Below are 24,464 nucleotides of genomic sequence, written 5' to 3' on the forward strand. Positions count from 1 at the left end.
AACAAACTGATGGTAGATAAATTTACAAAATACTACTAAACAGCATATTCATGGGAAAAACAAACCAAAAGGAAAGTATACAAACACAAAATATCTATAATTTATAATATTTAAATTCAATATTTTTTCAGGAAGAATGGTCATACTTTCTACTAAGAATAGCTACTTCTTTATGGAAATTTTCTTATCATACCTCCAATTATATATTTTCAAATTCGGAGATTTTAATTTGATTATCTGTTTAACATAATCATATAATGTTTAACATTATCAAATAAATATTAGTATATTATAGTTAATTTCTACTCGCTCTTATCAAACTTAAACAGTCTAAGAAAAAAGGTTTTGCCATAATATGTACATAATATTAAGTTACTAAAAATCTATGAATGTATATCTGGCCTATATAACAGGGTTCAATTGTATAAACACAAAAATTAACTTAATGGAGTCCACTAGCCTATATACATATTTTTTGTATTATTTTATATCCTTTTCTTGCCTAAAAGAGAAAATTTACTGCCTATGGGCGCCCTAACTTGTGACACAGTCAAATATAATGCATTTCATAAGTGAGTTTCAAATTAGAAACATAATTTGTGTTGTGGCAGATGTCATTAAGAGCAAAGATAATATTAGCCTTTTAAGGGGCAATTTAAATGAATGGAATTTGTTATTAAAGAAATACACTTGTTCTACTAACCAGGACAAATAGGATCTTATATCTTTAGAAATTGTTTCTCAGTTATTATATCCTGCAGTTATGAAAATGAATACAATCGCCAGACTCTTATCGCACAATTCCAAGTGCCTAGATTCTAATTCACGTTTTGCCCAAGAAGAGGAAATCTAGGCCTTGGATTCCTACCATTTGGTTCTGTCGGTGGAGACCATTCTACGTGAAGTTCTGTAGAGCTGATCGTCCATACCCGGGGGGGACCCAACCTCCGGGGAGGTGCCTGGGCTGTGGTCACTGTGATGGGTGAGCTGTGTAAACAGCCCCCACTAGTACACGCCTGCACGGAAAACCGGTACGTGGTGAATGGAACCAGATTCCACATGGTCGCAAAGGTTTCTTGACATTCATAGGGAACACATGGCTGGACGTCATCTAAAGAAGCACAGGACAGGATATATTTCTCTATAGGACCAGAACGATTTGAAGGTGCAGTCCAGGTCAGTGTCACAGAGTTTGAGCTAATAGGAATGATATAACTTAAGTTCAAGCTTCCCTCCGGGATCCCTGGTTTTGTCCTGTAGGTGACAGCTGCACTCCTTGTTGACCCATGCACATTGTTGGTCTCGATGTAATAGGAGTATGAGGTATACGGCAACAGGGCAGTGTCTAAGAAGTACTGGATATCTGAAATTAAAAGAAGAAAGAGAATATTTACATTCCACAAATTGATAAGGAATCATTTCTGTTTTCTTATATAACTTAACTACATAAACTATACCAATCTACTCTTTTGAAATAGAGTAAATACTTCAAAAGCTGAAATAAAGCAAATACTGGTTACTTTTATTGTGCAGTTTAATGGAAGAAAAGTGACTTTTATAATGAAGAATACTTAGAAGTTTAAGATCTTGTTTTGTACTTTATATAATACTGTCTTTTTTATAGAATATGTAAAATAAAGGTTTTTTTTTCAATTTTCTGATACAGAAATAACTATTTTTTCTATGTAACCTATTTGCTTGTTAAACACTAATGCACTGGACCAAGCATCAGCAAAGCACTGCCACAGGTCACGTCTGTCACCTGGCCAACAACTTGACTAGAAACCTTCCCGAATTTCTGACCCACAGAAACTGCAAAATTACAAATGTTCGTTGTTACTATAAGTTGCTAAATTTTGGACACATATGTTATTAGCAATGGAGAATTTATAAAAGATAAGTCCTGGATAAATAGGATTTCGAGACATGAAGGATTGTGAAGAGAGAGCAGGGAGAAAAAAGTTAAAAACAAAAAAAAGAGAGATAAGGAGTGGACATGATGAGTCATGTACCTGGGCCCCGCCATTCTCTGAGGGGATACAAAGTGTACTGTAGGACTGTGGAACAAATGACTGCCAGGGTGGCTGCTGCCTGCCCCCTCAGGGGACAGTGTTTGTGGGAAGGGTAGACAGGGTACCCTCCAGCAGTATGAAGGCCAAGCGTATTTAAGTGCTTATAGGAGAAGAGCTAGGTATCCAGTTCTGGTTTTCATCCACAAGGTTTCCTGGTTCCTGAATAGTGAGCATGCTATCTTGAGAGCCAGTGCATCTACTATGGAATCCTCTGCATCTGGACAAGATGGTCCTTCAGCCTTAGGAGAGCCAAAGGTTGAATGAAGGACATGGAAAACAAATCTCAGAATGTTCCTAGAACAGAAAGAGCTTGGGGCAGGCTGAGATAGTGGGGTGTTCACGAGGACCTAACCAAGCTGAAAATGAACATGTGTTCACCAGCTTCACGCACCAGACGTGGATGCCATGAGAATGCCAATGGCTGAAGTCTGGCCAGCTACACCTCACAAATGAGCCAGCATCTCCTGAAGGTTCTGCAGAAGCAAAGGGCCAGAGGAAAACTGCACTTGCCCCAGCACCAGCGTGGTGGCAAGAGAAACGGACTAATTGGAGAATAGCTACCTCTTTGTGGAACAGTGAATGTCATAGGTTAAATGTTTATGTCCTCCCAAATCTATATCCTAGAAGCCTAATGCCCAAGGTGATAGTATTAAGAGAGGGGGCCTTTGGGAGCTTATGAGGGTGACTCCCTAAATGGGATTAGTGCCCTTATAAAAGAGGTTCCAGAAAGACACATCCTCTCTTCCACCATGTGAGGACACAGGTAGAAGGTGGCAATCTGCAACCCAGGAGAGGACCTCACCAGAACCTGACCAGGCTGGCACCCTGACCTTGAACTTCTAGCCTCCAGAACACCAAGTAATAAATTTCTGTTGTTTATAAGCCACCCAGCTGGAAGTTTTTTGTTTGTTTGTTTTTATATATATATATAGCAGCCTGAATGGACAAAGACAGTGAACATCTGAGTGAAGGCAGATTTTGCCATTCTGTTATATATGTCACTGCAAATTCTTCATGAAAATATGTTGATTATTGCACGAGAGTCCAATCAGGACACAGAAACCACAGAGTATTGGTTTACTTATCTATCTGCCCCCTCGATAATGAAAGTCATTTGTTCCATATTGGTATTTCTAGTGGCTCACACAGTTCCTGGTCTGGAGTAAGAGCTGAAAAAAATTTTATTGAATGAAAAAGTAAATGAATGAATAATTTTCCATATATACTCACTTTAGGCAATAATATTAGCAGCCTTATAAAAAATCGCTTTTCATATTTTTTGTTTTCTTTTGTATGTCCTCCCTATATTTTCTGTTTCTCTTAGAGAAACCATCTGACCACTTGTTACATTGTAGTATTGAGTAATAAATTATAATAATATTAAAGGTACAAATGAAAACCTAGGGTTCATTAAAATATATCATAGTCTGAAACTCTAAACTTAAACTGTTAATGTCAAAATTGTCATCCTCTAGTTTCTCTATGGAAGCATTTCCCTCGAGTGACATTTAAGGACTATCTCCCTACTCATGGAATACCAAATGAGAAATGATTGAGCTGGCTGTGAATTTGTTGGGGAAAAGCAAAGCATGCCCCAACCAGCCCACTGATTTTTCTCTTTCCTAATCTGTCTTCTTGCAACAGAAAAACATATTCTCCAATCTGGTTTTCATCAGTAATAAAGACAGTTTTTATTTTAAATTTTCATCTGCCTGATTCCTATGTCTAGTTCTCTTTTAGTTTCAAACTCAGGTAGGGAAAAATATAATAATGTGATTCACTGGCCACCTCCTAAAAGTTCAATGCTATTAAAAGATATTGCTTCCTACAACAGCTGTTCTCTTCACACCTACGACACAGACACAGATTAGGGCTGCACGGGAGGTGATATTCCGTGCTGATTATGTGTACTTCCCAGTGTACTAACTTGACTTCTATGCCTTTCTCTTCCAATTTTGAAAACTTAGGAGTATGCAAATGAGTGAAATTTTATTTAGGGGAACCATTACCTACACCTTATTTTTTAAAAGTTAATTATTCAGAAAGTTAAAAATCATTAAAATTATTCCACCATTATCAGCATGCTATTACTAATAACCAATAATCTGCAAGCTCTAAAAATGATCATACAGCAGTTGTCAAGATCTTAGGCTGGAAACTACTGACCTACAGAATCCCATTGTGCACCTGGCCAGCTACAGAAGGATTTTTATTCTAACAAGAAGTTCTATAATGGTCTTGAGCAATGATCGAACTTGCTTGGAAGACAACACTATTAATTTTCTCTGAAAAGTTCAGTGATTCTCCACCTATAATTCCAAATGCCTTTATTTAACCCAAAGATTTGTGTTCATCCGACTGAATATAAGTGCTGTTCCCTTTTCATATTGCACATGCTATCCACACACTGGAAATAGAATAATAAACATGAGGATATTATTAGAATGATACAAAGTTCTGACAGCGTTAACCAATTGTTCTCACTGTTCAAATGCCATCATGCAGATAATTTTCACATCATTAATTATAGTGATTGTCAAGAAATGCCAAAAGTGGCATTTTTTTAATGAAAAATAGGGTTTTAGGAAATAATACTTTGTTTAATAGGATTATATAATTGCCTGATTAGTGAATGAGCACACATTTGTTAAGTAAGAAACTGTTATTTGGATTCTATATTAGTGCAATTGTGAAGAGAGCCACAGTGTTGTACTCACATGCAATGTTCTATAAAATAGATCACAATATGTTACTATGGAAAACATGCTTCTGACTGAAGTACATATAAACTAAACTTTAACTTTATTGTTTAATTAAGCTGTATGGAAAATTGGGTGACCCTAATTTGCCACTTCAGAACTAATCCAACCAGTGGTACCATCATCTTCGATATTTGTATAACTCTCTATTCCTGTCACAAAAATTTAAGTTTCAGGACACCTGGATCACGCTGATATTTGGAAGAAAACAAACATTCTAGTAGCAGGTTTTTAGGATGCTCTGCCAACGTGGCAGATGTAGGCAGATGTTCATTTCCCTTTGCAATCTGCATCATGAAATTCAGGGTTTCCATTAACTTCAGACAAGACTTGCAGTGCTGAAGAGACACTCAGAGTTATCTGAAAGGTCTGGACATTATAGGGTAGATGCAGGTCATACAGAATTAGGTGCATAATATAAGCTGTGAAAACATATACAAAATAAAACTGAATGCTATGCAGAAGTTTCAAAGCCAATCAATAGGTTAAAAGAAGGCATTCTCCCAAACATTTTGAGCAAGAGTATGGAAATTGGGTGTTTCTACATAGGTTTATATACTTTCTTAACTAAGTATGTTAAACTGGAATTTGGAAAATTTAGTATTAAACAAAGAAGGTAAAATGGAGACTTGAATTGGCATCACTGTTCCAATGTTTCTTAAGCTAGTTTCTTAAATTAGCTTGTAGCTAAACATGACTATTATCAAATATCAGAGAAGATAGAGCTGGAAGAATGGAACATTTTCTATCTCTTCATTCTGTCTTTAGGGAAACTATATCTAAAACATCTGAGTGAATATTTTTTAAAGACATGTCTCAGCTCGATTTCTACAAGCTCCTTTAAAATCTTCATAAAAGTGACAGATGCAAAGACAATGCTCACTGTTCACACTCTTCCTCTTTCAATTTAAGATCGTGTTGTGTTTCTTCCATTTTTAACCCACGAATTTAAAAAGTTGAATCCATATAATAGAAATATTTGATAAATTTTCTGTAATCCTTACACCCAGAGAAAACTATAGATAAGTTTGTTGTAACCCTTCAGTAATTTTATAGATTTTTGAATTAAAATATAATTCATAGATTATTTTAATACCTTATTACCTTAAACAATACATCTTGAAAATTTCCATTCATTAATATGTAAACTAAGATACCATTTCAAAGCTATCATATCCTACAATTTACTTAACAATGTATGAAGATTCTATTATTCCAGGTACCATAATTTATGGAAAGATTTTTGAATGTCTAAAGTTTTCCAATATTTTGCTATTACAAAGAATGTAGGTTTAAACATATTTTGTGATTTTGTATTCATTAATGACTGTTAAGATGTATTTTTAAAGTATATTTCTGAGTCAAATAGTACCCAAAAGGGTAAGGTTTTTCATATATTTTAACAACTTATTCTGCCTGAAAAGTTGTACCAGTGAACTCACACGGATATGCCGGCAGGTTATGTAAGTTTCAGCTCCTTCACATCCTCATCAATAATGCTAGATAGGGTCGTTTTCTTTTCATCTTTGAGAATTTGATAAGCATTAAGGGTTTATCAAATAAGAAGCATCTCATTCTTATTGCATTTCTTTGATTACTAGTGAGATTTGTAATTCTCTCTCTGCTTGAAGCACTGTGCTAGCCAGAGGAAACCACAACATTCATCCTCAATGTCAAAGAACTTAACTAATGTATCAATTCTCAGAATATTACATCTTTCCATCACCAAATCTTTAAACTCACTGTATGGGTATTGATCTTCAGTTGTGTGGATTTCAGAACCATCCCTGAACAAACCATAAGCAAGCCAGTGGGCATTGGGGGAATCAGGTGGACTCCAGGAGAGATTGATAGCAGAAGAACTTTGAACTTGTCCTCTGGGTGGAGGTTGCTGGGATGGAGCTAAATTACAATGGAGAGAGCATTTATTAGCAAAGGCAATCAATAAGCACACAAGTAAACTGAAGATATCTAGCATAGAGATCTTTCTGATTCACGATTACTTCATCAAGAAGACATGTGGTTTACCAAAATGTTAACAAACAAAGGTTATATATCAAGAATTTCTGAAGCAAAGTTTTTTATCTGTAAGCATAAAACAAATTTGTAGTATTGTGTAGCTGATATAAATATAGTTTGGAGAGGGAGGAAACCATTCACATTAAACACTTCTTCGCCTTTTTTTTTTTTTTTTGAGAAACTATCCAAGAATACATAACACTTACTTTCTACTTAATTAATTTAAAAGTTAATGCAAAGAAGGTCCATTGAAACTTGAAATTTAAGTAGCATGCTTTTCAGATTTCTAAAAGGGATTTTTCCATTGCATTAAGCACAATGCCTCATCTTGCTTCACAGAGCACAGTGTAAAAAAAAAGATAATAGTTGGTGATACAAATAGCTATGGTTGTTATGGATGCTAAATAGTCTAAATATTAGCAAGAACCAAATTGAAAATACTATGTGAATACACCAGCACCTGATTGCTCATAACACCTGTTAGAGATGCTGTGACTGTTAGAGATGATATGAATGCTTCTATCAGGTACATAAAAGCATTCATCTCACTGTTTTAGTAATATTTTGTATAATACAAAAAATACCATGAAAACATTGATTCTTATCACTATATATTTTCCTTAGTTTTGCTGTTTTTTAGAGTAAGCCTTCTCCCACATCCAGACTACATAAACATGAAAGAGGAAAGCACTATCAACCACAGGTTTATTTACCCCTTTCTGGTTTAACATGATGCATAATCCTCCATCCATTTAGAGAAGCACGACCTAATAAGACTTTCTCATTAAATAAGATGTCAAAGGTACAGGTTGCTGTGTCATCTTATTTTTAAACCATTAATATTTTTGTTGAGAAGCTTTAAAAAGTCATGTCCAGAAATGAATCAATCAAATAATTATCAATATTTTTATATAAAGTAACTGTAGTCACTAGGTTACAGTCAGGGTTTCAGGAAAAAAGAGAGAACACATTCAAATTAAGGAACTTAATAAAGAGCTTAATAAAGAAACTACTTTCGAAAATGTGAGCAGAATGGAAGAAAACGGGAAAAAATGGAGCAGTGCTCTAGAGTATGGTGACAGCGAGCTCTTTTTCTACCTATGTGCAGGGTCCTCCAAACCACCCCCGTGATCTGGACTCACAGGACTGGCCCAGCACATAGTCCTCCTCACAGCTAAGATTTATTACAGCGAAAGGACGTGAAGTACAGACAACAAAGGGAAAAGGCCCACGGGTGAAGTCCAGGGGAAACCAGCCACAAGCTTCGGGTCACTCAGGATGTGCACAGTTCCCCCGGCACCATGTTGGGTAAACACGTGTGAAATGGTGTCAACCACGGAAGCTCATCAGACATTCAATGTCCAGAGTTTGTATCAGGGGCGACTCCTAGAGACAGCCTCTGTCTCCAGGGACAGTCCCCCAAATTCCAGACTCCCGGCAGGAAAGCACATGTTAAACATAAACCACTTGATGTATAAAATTTAAGGCACAGTCAGCCACCCACATCAGTTTGGGGGATGGCGGAAACCCGCACAAAATCTAAGGCCCCAGATGCCAGCCAAAGGACAGTTTTGCCCACAGGTCTTCCTGTGTTAACTTTTTCCCACACACTGTACCCAAGGCTGTATGTAGAGCAGCACGTGCCCTGAGCTGTGGCCACCCACAGCAGGATATGGCCAGCTCAATCAAGGCCACTGCCATACAGACAGAAGCTGTACGTTAGGTATCTTGACTTTGCTGCCCACCTGGCCTCCACCTGACTAGCAGGTCCCTGTGAGTAGCTGCAGCCAACCGAAAGTCAGACCCCCCAGAATTCTGGGGGGAGAGCAGATGGGGACTGGGGACGGTGGGGAAGTGTAGTAGTAAAGGGAGATGACCCTGCATACCAGGCGAAAGACTTTCAACTAAGTACTATTACTGCTTCATCAGTATTCGTGAGCAATGCACTCCATTTTAAAGGCATGATATAATCGAATAAGAACATTTTAAGAAAGCATTTCAAGAGCGCTGATTCCGAAATACATACAATTCTATATATTGAGTGTAGGCTTTCTATAAATGTCTCAAATACTGTGGTAAATGTTATTGCTGCCATATATTTAAAGAAAAATATTCAAACTAGATACACTCTCACTTTTCCTCTTTATCTTTTTGTTTCTCCTTTGGAATTTCCATTGTTATATTAAAATCCTAACTCTCCATATGTCTGTTTAGTAGAGGACAAGAATAGTGACGATCTCAAAATGACACGCGAAAAGAGAATTATTTCTGAAAGCACCTCATATTTTTGAATTCATGGATTTGCCATATTTGACATGGTCACTTTGAATGAACACTGACAGTGCATTTCATCTTTCGGTAAATTTTAATTTACAGCTCTAAATCCCGTTGTTCCTGGTGGAGCATCAAAGAGCCTTGTAATCCATGGCAATTTAATATATTTTTAGTGAATATTAGTGACTACATCGAAAACTCTGCATGTTATCAGGAACGCAAAAGATTTTGGGGTTAAAGCACTCAAAACTGACCTTCAGACTATTTTCCGAGACAGGGAAATACTCTTAGGATGATTGAGAGAGATGTTTCAGTCCCAGGTCAAAGGGTACTGAAAATGATTCGTATTACATGAAAATTTCCTTGGCAACAAACACTCACACACGCAAATACACATACAGGCTTGATCAAACGTTCAAAGCTGCTTAAGTTATGACCACCTCTAACCACAGTCTGGTCCTACTTCACAGCATAAATGAATAGTGCCCGTTTGACATTAACATGAGAATCCTCGTCGACCTGAAAGTTTAGATGGCTCGATGGCACTCTAAAAATAAATATGGAATCCTGGGCACGAGATAACTTGAACCCACTCTTTATGTGCGGGAAGTAGATTTCTGGGAAAATGGTCCTAGGTTCATTCATCGAAGTGGCCAGGACAGTCTCCGCATATGCCAGGCTCTCGTTTAAGAAAGTATAAAGTTGTGACCATAATCATCTGTGCAGGAGCCATGAGCTTTCATCTTGGCTTGGGAACCTTAGTGGTTGTATGACTGTAGTCACATTTTTAACAGACGTGCTGAACTTTTCCTCATTTATAATAAGAGGATGATAATATCTACCTCTCAGGGTTATTCTGAATATAAAATGTGTGTGTGTGTCGATGTGTGTAGGTGTATATACATATGTGTGTACTATGTGTATTATACATATATGTATATTTTAAGTAAGTGTTCAGTAAATACAACCTTCTTTCTCTCTACCCTCAAAATATGTAGCAAGGCCATCTTGATTCTTATATCCAAAAATCGTAAAGGGTTTCTTTGACAATAGGTACACATAAATAATATTTTCTAATGGGAAAATTACATTCTGTGTTGATATTCTAACGGGAAAGCAATCACTGACATAGCCTGCGTGGAACTCATAAGTCTAAAGGAGGAAAGATCGTGGAGAGCACGCGGTATAGCATAAAAGGAACAAGGAAGAGAAATAATATTGTGGAATTATACTACAGGCTGCCTGTTGAAGAAAATTAACGACACTTTCCTTGTTCAAACCCAAAATGAGATGATGAGATAACACATGGCAATGATGGCTGGTGGGACCCTGAACATCTACATTCTCTGTGGGTATTTCATTCTGCTAAAAGGAGGATACTGAATCTGTGAACTGTATTCTTAATCATTATCCACAGGAGAAAACAAGGATGAGAAGAACTGCTTGTCTGGGCTTGATGCTATTCAAGAGGTGATCGGGGATTAGTGAGAAGCAGCAAACAATCAGGAATATTTGATGAAACGTGTGTGTGTGTGTGTGTGTGTGTGTGTGTGTGTGTGTAAGTTCAAAGCTAGAAGTATGGGGAAGAAAGCAGAACTACTGAATATTGTTTTGTTCTGTCTCTCTCACCGAAGACAGTGACTATCACTTTGAAAGCATAAAATACATATTGATAAGAAAGACATGATTCACACGACGAGGAAACATGCTACAGAGAGTGGCTAACTATCTGAAATCAATTCAATTCTCCTGCACTCTGGAAATTATATCTTAGGATTCCTACCTCAATTCCTTATCCAAAAAAAAAAAAAAAAAAAAAGAGATGCTATTGCTAAACTATAGTCAGTGGTCTCTAAAAATATAGAAAGGTAATAGTTATAAACCCACACTACCCAAGCTGCATAGAAAGACATCATAAAACGCACCTATTTTCAAGGCAAACACATTCTTGACATCTGCTGGACCGAGAGAAAAATGCTAGCCAGAGGTAGTTCACAGTTTCAACAATAGATAGCACTCCATTCCTTTCAATAGCTTCACATCTTTCTGAAGCTGGTCGTTCTGGCCGTTGCTGGGATAAAACACAAGGACCATGTGGAAATCAAGGTGGAACAGGGAGAAAGCAGGCTCCCTCCACACTCATCCTGCAGTTAGCACGTCCCCGTGCCCACGTTTGCTCCCTTCCATCACCGGTGTGTCCGTCACTTTTGCTGACTACGTTTCAAGTTCTTCTAGAGGCAGGAATCCTGTCTCATTTTTTTTTTTAAATGAATTACTTCTGGTGATGCGGGGCTTCTGACTTTGCACAGTGTTTTGTAAATTCCATTAAACATAAACCTAAACAGCACAGCAGCAACACCACCAATAACCAGATAGTTGAAGGAACAGGTTCAATACTGAGGATCGCGATTTTAAAGAGACAGAAAATCAAAATGAGCATGTCCAGGGAAGAATGATTAGGAATATGAAAGTCTTTTAAATGATTAAAATGGAAAGCATTTGGAAACACGAAGAATGCATAGCACAAAGAAGAAAAGGTGGGACTCGAAAGAAAACGTCTGCCACTAAAATCAGGCCGGGTCCCCAGTGACCAGACCACCCAGTTTTGCCTGAGGTGTAATTCCTAGACCGTGTCTCAGGTGCAAGGATGGGCAACAAAGAGTAGAGCTGATGCCAATACTTTCTCACAAAATCCACGGAAGAACCAATCAAAAGTTGCTAAGATGTATTGCATGAAAGGCTGTCGCAATTCTATTTAAAAACTGACATCTGAAGGAATATACTCGACTATACTAGAATTGCACACAGGTCAATTCTATAGCTAATCAATGAATAACGTATATGAAATGCTCAATGAAAACCAGATTTGAGTTTAGACTGCATTAATAAATACAGGCAATTACGATGGTCCTTACTCAAGAGTAGCATAAATACCTATGGTTTTACCTATACTAAAATCCAGAAGTACCAATGAAACAAAGGATGCTGAGGATAAAGTGCACATGTACAAAATCTAAATTTGTCTTGTTAATCATTAGCTACACCCTGCATTTCACCTCCTCAAAATCTAGTACAATTGCTGTGGAGTCTAATATCCCACTACTTGTCTCTCTCTCTCTTAAATATAGATAGCATAGTTTTAGGCCTGCACGTTTATGATGGGTTGTCCCAACTGTGGCATTTCCTGGCACTGTGACTGATGACAGTCTCAGGATACCTCAAGGAGGACACGTATTATACACTATGTTGCAGAGGACTTCTTACCACAAAAAAATACAGCAGGCATTTTTTAGGAATTCTGGAAAAGTAAGAATACATGATCTTGAAGACAATTTAAGGAAATTATCAATATGTTGTGACATGGTAGGACTGCAGGTGACCCTGTGAAGTCAATTCAAGGAACCGGAAAATGGTGTTGAAAAGTCAAAAGACACTAAGACGTAATCTTCGGCTTCCAGGAGCTGAACTAAAAAGGTGAGAGTCATTTAAACAACCAATGCAAGTGAAAGTAGAAAGAAAGGAATATTAAATACAGGAGTCAGTCATAGGCTGTGATAAATAATGGTGGTGATAACTGCTAGAATATCAATAAACAATAGTAGCATTGGACCCACACAATTTGTGGGATGGAAGGACATAAACCACATAACAAATGAGTATGATCTTCCTTCTGTTTTAGAAAATTGTCTGGTGAGGTGACCAATAGTTTTGGTTTAACCAGTCATATCCTGATTTTTACACTGAAAGTCCTTGGTGCTGGGAAAGCAACAGTTGGGGAAATCAGGATTCTGTCCACCTTCTTAGCACTACCATTTCAATTAATCTTTGTAAACTTCTCACCACTGATATAATCTTATAATCTCATTCAATGATCGAATCAAGGGAAAAGAATACAAATTTTATTTAGTGTATTTTTTTTTTTCGCGTCTACCTAAATTCTCCACATTGCACCCAAGCCTTTCTGATAGGTTCTCCATGGAAAAAGAAAATAATGGACGCTCTCTACATCAGCACCGGGCCAGAGTTCACTTACTTTTGCTGCAGCCCAACAGATTGCCGGCATCCAAATGGCTTGCACTGAGAACGCAAGCATCACACTTTGATCCAGTGACAAATCGTTTACAGAAACACTGGCCCGTGACCACGTGACAGGTTTCATTCAAGGCTCCTGAGAGATGACAATTGCAAGGCTGACATCTGAAAATAAGACAAATAAACCATTAAAGAGAATAAAGTTTTGATTAATAATTCATAGTATAAGCCGCATCTATGGATAATGTTGTAGAATAAGATGGTCTGTTTTAGCCAATGTACTGAAGCGTATGCGTGAGTTAAACAAACAAGCATGAAATAAAACAAACAAACAAAAAAACCTTTATCAAAACACTGATCAAATGAAGTCTTCTCTTTGTAAACTAATTAACGGCCAAAAAGTGCTATGCTGTTTTTTTCACATATCAGAATACATCATATAGATTATTTTGAATATCATTCATTCAATCAGGAATACTGCAAATTTTGCTTTCTCACAAAAACAGTTATCCTGACAGCTAAAAATTAAGATGAAGTCCCCCAAAAATTATCTTTTCAAGTACCTATCAAGTTGTGAACTAGAAAACTAGATATGATAATCATTGCTCTCCCTAAAGATCTTGAAATTCTACATTTAGTTTTATAAAGATTAGATTTCACTAAAAAAACATTTTGAGAAAGACACCGGTCCAATACTGATGATGTCTTAATATATATTTCATTTTTTTTTTTATTTTACACCCTAAATTCCCTTATCCAGAATGGTTGGGAAAAGAGAGCATTACTTATGATATGTGAGAAGATGCTAGCGACATAAATGTAATGAGAGAATTTCACTTCAGCTTAAATTTCTTGGTCCCAAAGTAGCTTGTAAAAAAAAATCAGTGTCCTGGCATTTTGCTATGATAGAAACCAAAACCTGTTTCTTCAGAGTGAATTATTCACACTCGTAGGCTAGGCTAGTGTTACAGATCAGGGCGAGCAATTTTGGTACCACGAAGTATTAGAGAAGCCAAAACTGTACTTGTGAGAAGACCAGGCACCTTTAAACGGGGCTCTACACATGATATGTTTAGTGATGACCTTATGGATTCACCTATATTTTCTAATAAAGATGCTGGATGGATAGAGTTACTTTATCCCACTGCAACTTTTATGGTGTGATCTCTTGGGTAATCACTCAACACCCTTAAAAAGGCTGATAAAAGCTAAGGCTGCTAAATAAGCTGCAAATTTGTTTTATGGACTAATATCACCGAGGGAATAAATAAAGTACAGTTTCTCTTGAAAACTGCTATGCTGCAGTTTGTCCTTTTTATGTCACGATTAAAGGGCATTTTTCTCCTACAAACAACTATATTAAGTCCTTTATGTATAGACATTGCATCAGAACGCCATTTTAAATAGACATTTTGTTTAGGCTACTTAAGAGCTGAAAAAATTAAGCATTGAAATTAAAGTGGAATTATAGAAGCAACAAAATATTTAATTTGTTCTTAATTTCATTATATGCTATTACTTAGAGTATATTGTTTGCAGGCTTTTTAGGTTATATTGGTAAGCAAATCCAATAAGAGGAAGCTTCTCGCAATGCATATTTATCAGCACACCACTCATGAGTGAGTGTCTCCTGAGTATTTGTTTTTATTACCACTCACTCATGAGATAATCACACTTATTTTACATACAGTACATTTAGAGTAACAGTTTCCAGTGTAGAACATAATTCCTTTCCTCGATGCTGTTCTATTTTCTTCCAGCTACATGCTTACCTCTATGTCAGCTCTGTCAATAGCCATGGGATATTAAGTTCTGAATCCAAATGGAATAAATAAATCGCTTCTTAGGAAAGCAGGCAGTGTTTTGAATAATTAAATGTGACTATCCCTGATTTTATAGTCTCTTATCCCAGCCATTGTTCTATCTAACTTATCTGACTTGTTATAATTGCTTGACTTCAGTAAAAGGGAATTTTATCTGAATGAAGTCACAGGAGACTATGCGGAATATTATAGTTTATTTCCAGCCCAAAGGACATTGGGGATAATTTTGTAATTAAGGCTTAAGTAAAATGATTCCTGTAAATTTCTCAGCCACTCAAATATAATTTTAAACATTTCCAAGACTCTTAGCAAATAAGCTACAAGTTTGATGTCATTTTATAAGTTATCACCCCTCAAGAGCACCTCCTAAATGAAATATATTTCACGTTTATTAAAACAAAATTATACATAATAAAGGAAAAGACATTTTAAGCTTAGAAAGAGAAAGACCAAACTAAGATGAATTGTGATATTGATTTTGTGAGGATAAATGGTTTTTGTAATATTAATATAAAGAAGCCTTTATTACACTGACTCTCTTGGTAGAGCCGGAGCTTCTCCCGCAATCTGTTTAAAATCTTCATTTTTCATCCTTATGGGAAAACCTCACTTGCTAAATGGATTTCATAAAGAGTAATCTGTCAAGATTTATATAGATAAACAATTTGTGATGTTTATTGACCAGTTCATTATGGTAAACAAAACAGGAGTAAAGCATTGCTAATCCCGGCCAGCACTCCACTGATACAGTTCTGCTTGGGCCGCACGTGTTCATTGGACACAATTGGAAAGAAGTTAATTGGCCTCTGTCCCTTAAATCACGAGTCTCACATATCTTACTCTCCGGAGAGTACCTTCCCGTTGTACAAACGATAAGAGAAAGAGTCATTCTACTTATTACTACTGCAGAAGCATTACTATTAATGAAGGACATGTGTTTCAATAACGCATTTCATTGTCGGACGCTTCATCATCTAGGTCCAGGGATGTGTTCCAGGATGTAAGTCACTTTACTGGCATTGCTTTTTGGACATCTCTCATCTGCCTGGGGCTTCAACTCATGGGTACCATGAAATCGATTTAAATGTACTGAATTGCATAAAACAAAAAAAAATTCATCAAAGGCCAATTATGTCCCAGGGCTGGAAAAAGCACTGAACATATAACTAGAAATAAGAAAGAATTGGTTCTGTCCTCAAGGAGCTCATAGTCGAGTGAGAAATGAAAATTGAAAAGAGCGTCAAATAAAGATGTTTGCAGACTTGTTGGTGTCACAGAAAAGGGCCAACTACCTAGTCTGCTGGCAGGGGAGGGAACAGGGAGTGGAACATTAAGAAAGAATCTGTCCCCTGGTGAAGCTTTCCTCGGCACCTGTACAGGAACCTATAAGAACTAGATCTGGGCAGTGACTCCCTTGCATTCAGCTGATAGTGACGGCCGAGTCCAGGGAGGTGACATAACTGTCATCTAGAGAAGGGCTTACTTGGCTTTCTCCTTTGTCGACACTATACCCTACTCACAGAGAACAGAAACATGGCCCACATGTTGGTCGCCAACACCAAATGTTTTTACAAGAAATAAGAATCCTGATGATTCATTAGATTAACGATAACACCCATGTTTAGACCTGGAAGACCCCAGTGCCACTTTCCTCAACCCATCGTTACAGCAGCATCATGACTTTGAGGGATGAGGGCAAATTCAAATTCTTAAAGCCCTCTTCGGTGTCAAAGCGATTACACTTATTCCCTATGGCTCCGGAAGTGAGAAATAAAACTAGGTAAGAAAGTCACAGGAAGAAAATTTTTGTTCAGTGTGAAGAATATATTTCTATTTCTTCAGAATTAGAGTTGTTTGAAATAAACCTGAACTGCTTCATGAGACAGTGAGCTCTTTTTCCATGCTTTTGAGCAGAAGCTAAATGACAACTTATTCTGAAAAGGTGATTTATGCAAAGAAATGTATAGGGTAATGTTTAACCAAAGTTACGTTTAAGATTCTAAGTCTAAAAAGCCACGATTCTATGATGCTTAGTGAGATTAAATAACTTGCCCAAAGTGACAGTGAATCTGTAAAGGACTAGACAGTAAATAACTGAGGCTTTGTGGGCCATACGCTCTCTGCTGTAACTCAGCTCTGCAGTAGGAGCATCAAGGTAGACAGACAATGTAGGAAGAATGGATATTGCTGTACTCCGATTAAACATTATTTCAACAAAGTGGAGGGCCAGATCGACTGCAGGGCATAGTTTGCTGAATCCTCGTAGAGTAGGCTGAATCATGGCCCCCAACAATGACAAAGTCTTAATCTCTGGAACCTGTGAATATGTTACACTTTATGTGGTAAAAGAAACTGCAGACGTGACTAAGGAGCTTACAATACAAGGATCATCCTGGATTATCCAAGAGAGTCCGGGCTAATCACAAGGGTTCGTGCAGGAGGAAGGCAGGGAGAAATGATGTCAGGACATAAGCAGAGATGAGAAGAGAAAAAACACTCCTCTGCGGGCTTCGGGGATGAAGGAAGGAGCCCTGAGCTAAGGGATGTAGGTGGCCTCTTGAACTGAGAAAAGCAAGGAAATGGATTTTCTGCTACAGTACCCAAAAGAATCATCGGCCTGCTGACACCTTGATTTTAGCCCAATGGGGCTAATTTAGGACTTCTGACCTCCAGAACTGTGAGATAATACATTTATGTTGTTTAAGCTGCTACGTTTGTGATAATTTATTGCAGCAGTGATAGGAAACTAACACACCTGGTGTAGTGAAAAAGCCATAACTAGACCTTAGATATCCTGATGCCCAACAGTATGCTATTCCTATTGGAACACATTAAATAAATGCTACTAATTTATAAAAACTGACGTTTCTTACAGAATCATATATATAATCCATATTAAAGGAGAACATACTGTTTAGTAGTCACGATTGCAAAAATGACAATTCTTCACCCCTCTCTTTATGCAGGTCCTTTGCAACTAACAGCACAATTCATTCCATGAAAAAATAGTCTATTTCTGCACTCCTGAATATGGGCTGGCGTGTGACTTGCTTTGGCCAGTAGCTTAAGGCAAAAACGATGTTGTGTCACTCCCAAGCAGAGGCCTCCAGTTGCCTTGCATGCTTCTGCTGTCTCTTCAGGACTCTGCCACGGCCTTGTGAGCAAGCCCCCTCTCATCACTCAGCAGTCTCGCCAGGGCTGGTGACAGCCGGGACCATTTACCCCGTCACCGAAGACAACAACAAGTCATCTCACGAAGAGTCACTGACGAGCATGACACGGTGAGGCACTCTCTTTAATTTTCCCACCATCGCACCATGCAAGGAAAGAAATTGACACAAAAGTTGTCTGCTTCCATTTGAAGTCATTGATCTGGTTCCCAGACAAAAGACCAACTGACATCAATTGGAAATATGCATGTGAAAAAGTTACTGGCACCAATCTATAATTTAGTGTTCAAAGGAAGCGAGTCTGCAGTCAAACCAAAAATCACCTGGTCACAGGAAAATCTGACTGTGTGATTTAGAATTCTGAGCCTTTGGATTCTCCAGCCAGCCTGGCCTGCGATTCCCTGCCATCTGAGGAAAATTATAGTTCAGTGTGTGTCAGCTGGGAAGACACAAATAGTGATACATCTAACCCGCTGAGGCTTAAAAAAAAAGACAAAATACAACTAATAAATATAGAGAGAAGACATTAGGGAAGAAAACTTTGGTGGGGGTTGTGATGTGTGGATGTTATGTAAGAAAAACAGTAGTGTACCAGAGCAGACGCAGGGGCTGTGGGATGGAGGAATAGTAGTTACAGGTCAATTTGAGGACAGCGCTGTGCCACATGTGGGTGTCAATTGCCAATGGAGACAAAGTGAATGTGGGCCATTTTTGTCTCATTGTTTTTGATTTAGACAAATATTTTATACATATATATATATATATATATATATATATATTCTTTGAAATATATATATGTGCCTAAAAAAAAGCCTCAGTGTTTTTGATGCTGATTAAATCATGTTTGCTTTATGTGTCAGAGGTAAATGAAGTGATTTTTACACTTGGATCAGCTTTTTAAAACACGTACCCTTTTTAGTGAAAAAAGTTTAACGTCGGTTCCTGCAGTAATGCATCTGTGCTAAAATGTTTTCCTTCAGGAACCAAAAATTTCTTATACTAGATGGAATTCCATATATTTTAGCCATCTTTGTACACATTTTCAAAATAGTCACTGTTAGTGTATATTCACAATAACGAACAAAAGTCAAAGAGATTTCAATATCATTCAGGAAAGGAATAAAAAATAATAAGAGAATAAAATCTATTTTTATCCCTTCTTGATGATGAGGAAAAGTATAAACTCAAGCAATTCTCATTGCCACGATTTGAAATATCTTCTCTATGACCTTCTGTGTAGATTTCTTCTCTAATGATTATCAATGTTAAAGTGAAAAGCGACAGTAGAATCCATCAGTGGACTAAAAGGGTCAACTCAAGACACAGCCATTCCACATGACTGATTTAACAAGGGACAAATCCTGCTAATTTTCTTGGCCCCCCTATAATCATGGGAGGCTTTATTCTTTCTATTCACTCCAGAGAAGCTGCATTATATATGGTGGCTCCTGCTTTCAATAGCTCTTTCCAGTGGCAGCCTACGCTCAGAATCAGAGCCAATCTAGCCCACGTGAGGGCATCCTGAGTCCCACTCACAAGTGGGTGGTGCAGACTTGAACAGTTATTTTAAGGTTCATATCCCTCTTACCATGTTAATGATAGCATGAGACTTTTTTTTTTTATTTTTGGAGGAGGTGAAGAAAGTGACATAAAGGAGAATGAGTTCCGTGTTGGCCCTGTTAAGAATAAGATAGATGCATGAGGGACATGCAAACGTAAAACTGAAGAGACAGCTACCCACAGGCCTGGAGCCCATGGTAAGGATCTGAATAGGTAAAACATATTTGAGAGTCATTAAGATGTACATAGCAGGTGAGATCATAGACATAGATAAGTAAATTAAAGGGGCACAATGAAGAGGAGTAGTCAGGACAATAGACAGAAAAAAAAAATCACAGAAGTAAGATCTTTGAAGCCAAAGAAAGAGATAATTTTAAGAGATGGGGAGAAAATAAAAAAACTGGCACATTTCAAAAAACCATGAGTCATAAAGAGGAATCATAAATCAATTTTAATTTCACCCTTCACTGATCCTTTAAAAATGCTACATGGGACTAATGCCACTTGGATATAAAATAAGTCAGTTACATGGTTTTGCTGGTCTCTCTTAGGTTATAAAAAATCCTACAGTAAGTTATTTAAATTGCGGAGCACAGGTTTAACAAAAAGAACGAAACTTTGAAATCACACTTCTGGATTTCAAAATATATTACAAAACTATAGTAATGAAAACAGTATGGTACGGTCAAGGGAGAGAGTGTCCTCATGACTAGACCAGAGCCACGGAAAGAGACGGCGTTATTTTGTCGTAGCTCCCGTACAAAGGGAGGCCCGGAAGGTGAAGGAGGACTGAGTAGAGAAAAAGCTGAGATTCCCATGGGCTGCAAACTGGAATAGAGTCGCGTCTCACTACACTAACACAGTAGGCGAGAGATACTGGGAGAGGGCAGTAAGAAAGCATGGAAGTACCAACCCCAGTGAAAAGCCGGCTTTGCACATAGGCAAGAGCAGAGACAGCAGTCTGCTTTCAGTTTTGCTAGTCCAGTGAATCCCTACAGCTCTTTCAACCTGTCCACGAGAGGAGAGTGACATATGTAGTCACGATGCTCTCAGATTCCCAAAATGGTCTAACAATGGCAACAGAAGTGGAGCAGAATGGATTTTAAAAAAGATACGTAATAAGAACAAAAAACTGCTTTAATAAATCTTTTAAATATCATGTTAAAGTGGTTTTTTTTTTCATCATATTGAATTTTAGCAGAAAGTCAAATAAACTAGTCTGAGTTCTTTTTCAATAATTTATCCTGTCACCATGTCCACACTCTGATTGAGGTGTTAATCAGGAGTTAATAACAGGCCAAAGGCAGTCAGCAGGGGGGCAATGTGTTAAAAATAGCCCAGCTAATCTTAAACCCTTGAACAATTAGCAATCGTATTTATAAAGACACATACATACACATTAATAAACAGATTCAATAGGTATATGCAGGAGACAGTACTAGCTGTTTGAGGAAAGGCATGCCAAAGAATGGATGGGTATAGTTCCAACCCTAGACAAATTCATAATCTGACCAGACCAAAAATAAAAAAAAAAAGTCCACATGAAAATGGCATTCCAGCTCATCTTCAAAAATACAGCAATTAACATAAATTCATGAAAGTGAACGCCCACAGATATACAGGAAATGAGAAGCAGAACATTAAAGACAGTGTAACTTTGAAAAACAGTTAATTTACTTTCAGAACGTACTTTATACACCAGGGAGAAAAATCACATCACTGAATACAAAGATATGTTTCTTATCTGCCAGTTTTTATATCTAAATTAGAATGGCAAGGATGACATAACGGAGTGCAGTAAATCAATAAATAAGTAAGCAAGAAATTCTGGGGCCATGCATAACAAGGTACACGCATATGTGTGTTAGCTATCCAGCCCTTTGTGTGTGTGTGTGTGTGTGTGTGTGTGTGTGTGTGTGTGTGTGTATGTGTGTGCTCTATGGATATTTCTTTACCTGTCCATCTCCACAGCCACACTGTAAGTTCTTTGAGAGAAAAAGATTTTATCTAGTTAAATACTCCCAGGCCCTAAAACTGAGCATATCTATTAATGTATAGCAACCAATACACTGGAACTCTAAGAAATAATCAAAGATTTCCGTTATGTTTAATAAATGCAGACACTGAAGGGTCAAAAATATATCAACAGACTAGGGAGGACAGAAAATATTGCTTTTTTACAAAAGATACTGCCCCCAAAGTCATCGTTGTTAAAAAAAAAAAAGACATTGCAAATATAACTAAATACAAATGTTTAATTACTAATTCTTGTACATATTTACCTTCCAGTCTGAGGATCAAATCCGAAGTAAAGGTGGTGACACCGGTCACAGCGCTGCCCGGCAGTGGAGGCGTCTTGACAAATGCACTGGCCAGTTAAGCCATCACAGGTGTGACTGACTGCTCCAGATGCATGGCACAAACATGGCTGGCAGCCAGTGGCATTGCCAGGGGAGATGTAAAAACCTGAAACAAAGAAATTAAAAGTTTCTACATATACTTTCTAATCTAATCATTTTTAAAAAAGATCATTTTTTGACTGCATCAAAAAGAGGACACTCTGTCGAGGCGCTAAACTAATACTCGACACAGATGCGGTTACAGCCATGCTTAACCTCTGTGTCAACTACGACCAAAGAGAGGATTAGTGAATGATGTAACTGTACCTGGTGTCTCCCTGGCACCCAGAACCCAGTGCGTTTAAAACCTACTTCATGGTCTTCCCACTAAAACCTGGTCTTCCTCCATGTCAGCTCATAGCGTGCCATCTATGCGGATGCTCAGCTTAGAACTCTGAGACATCTTCGCTAGCATAGCCAGATAAAACACAGGATGCCTAGTTAAATTTGAATTTCTGATCGACAATATTTTTTTAGTGAAAGTACATCCCTCCCATCTGATATCTATTTATATATTTTTTAATTATTATCTGAAATTCAAATTTAACAGAGCACCCTGTACTTTGCTAAAACTGGCAACTCCTGAGTCCTTCACTTCCCCCTGCTCCTTCATCTGGCTACTTACCAAATCCTATAAATATTGTGTCCTAGGAATTTTAAGCTTCTGCTCTCCATCCCCATGGCCACCTCCCTAGCTAAAATCACCACCAAGCTTTTTATATTTAACACGATGGGTCAGAGGCTCTGGTAAGAGCTTTATATCATTATCTCATTTAGTTCTCCCAGCAATGCTAATAATTCAGGTAGTGTCACTATGTCCATTACACAGATTCGAAAACTGAAGGTTAACAAACTTTCCTAAAATGATAGTTAACAACCAGCACAATCCAGATTTGAACCTGGGCATCTCAACTACAGAGGCTGTCTCATCTCATGGTGTCCCTTTGTCCCCCTTCAATCTATTCTGCATAGTGTAGCTGGAACAATCTTTTTTAGAGGGTAGTTTCAGCATCCCATTCCTCTATTTAAAATTATTTGATGACTTCCTATTTCCTTCAGGAAAAATATCCAAACCCTTAACATAGCCTTTAATCCTCCATCGGGTCCCACCTCTTTCTCCAGCTTCGGTTCGCTGCTCATCACCTACTCAGCCTGCTCCGTTCACACTTCCTCCTGCTCTCGATTCCTAACGACTGTTCCTGGCAGTTCTGTCTGCTGAAATGACTCTGACCCACATTTTCTGCATAGCTCACCCCAACGCACATCAGGTTTTGCGGTTTCCTTGAGGAACCTACTCTAGGCCAGTTTAGATGTGTCTATTACAGTTTCACGGCGACCCATTTATTTCCTTTACAGTACTCATGAAAGTTATAGTTAATCTCATTTCGACCAGATTGAAACCCCCATGAAGGCAGGAACCTCATCTGATTAATTCATCACTATCTCCCCAGGATCCAGTACATTGCTTGTCACAAACTAGGCACTCCAGAAATATTGGATGAATTCACAAAAATGTACCAAATTCTTAAATAGGAATTGATTCCCACAAACACTGTCTTAAAAAAACAAAACAAAACAGAATTTAGATTATAAAACCCCGGTTTTTTCTTATAGCAAAAGGAAAGAAATGAAAATATGATTCAAAAATATTTTCAAGTTATTTAAAATTTCTTGGAACAAGAAGGTGGAAGTCAGCAGTTACAAAATTAAAAAGGCATTAGTCATTTGAATGATGGAGCAGGCAAATGAGAGAGAAATGGTTCTTGCTGTTATGTGATATGTCTGTCTGTGTATTATATGTAATGTGCATACATATGAACATACACATATATGTACACATGAGCACATGCATAATGTCACAAGAAATTGTATTGAAACAATAGGGAGAATTACAAAGGATTCTAATGAATACAGTTCTGGAAAATGAAAATGAATTGGACAATTGTCATGATCACTAATTTAAGTATATAAAATATCAGTGATATTGAAAGAGAAAGAACATAAACACAAAGTGAATCCATTCTGTATTATCTATTCTACGGGGAAAAACGAAAGTAATTGAAATGCTATAAAACCCATTTGAGGCTTTAGTTGAAAACAAGCCATTCTTTTATAGCCATCAACAATTAGCTTTCCTTCTCCTAGGCCCTGCATATGCTCTCCTAGAAAGCTTCAGAGAGAGTTAAAACAAAAAAGATTAAGCTCAATGAAAAAGAAGCTCAAAATCTGCGCCATTCAGTTGGAATGACCTGGCTAATACTGTCATTTTTTATTGTAATTTATAACTAGATTATGTCATTTGCTTCTTTGCATCCAGTGATAGCAACTTGCCTTATATATGTTTCCAGAAAGAGTG

General features: G+C 37.6%; 1 protein-coding gene across 1 annotated transcript in view; it reads right to left on the reverse strand.

Moving 5' to 3' along the window:
• The window catches only part of USH2A (usherin), a 564,162-nt gene that overhangs the window by 399,519 nt on the left and 140,179 nt on the right, over window positions 1–24,464 (reverse strand). Inside the window, exons 13-16 of the mRNA XM_025049837.1 lie at window positions 21,992–22,175; window positions 13,158–13,321; window positions 6,575–6,733; window positions 869–1,363 (exon numbers count right to left, since the gene is read on the reverse strand). Coding sequence (XP_024905605.1) covers window positions 869–1,363; window positions 6,575–6,733; window positions 13,158–13,321; window positions 21,992–22,175 — 1,002 coding nt within the window. The remainder of the gene's footprint in view (window positions 1–868; window positions 1,364–6,574; window positions 6,734–13,157; window positions 13,322–21,991; window positions 22,176–24,464) is intronic.

The sequence above is a fragment of the Pteropus alecto genome, unplaced genomic scaffold (genome assembly GCF_000325575.1).
Source record: "Pteropus alecto unplaced genomic scaffold, ASM32557v1 scaffold65, whole genome shotgun sequence".
Lineage (NCBI taxonomy): Eukaryota > Metazoa > Chordata > Mammalia > Chiroptera > Pteropodidae > Pteropus > Pteropus alecto.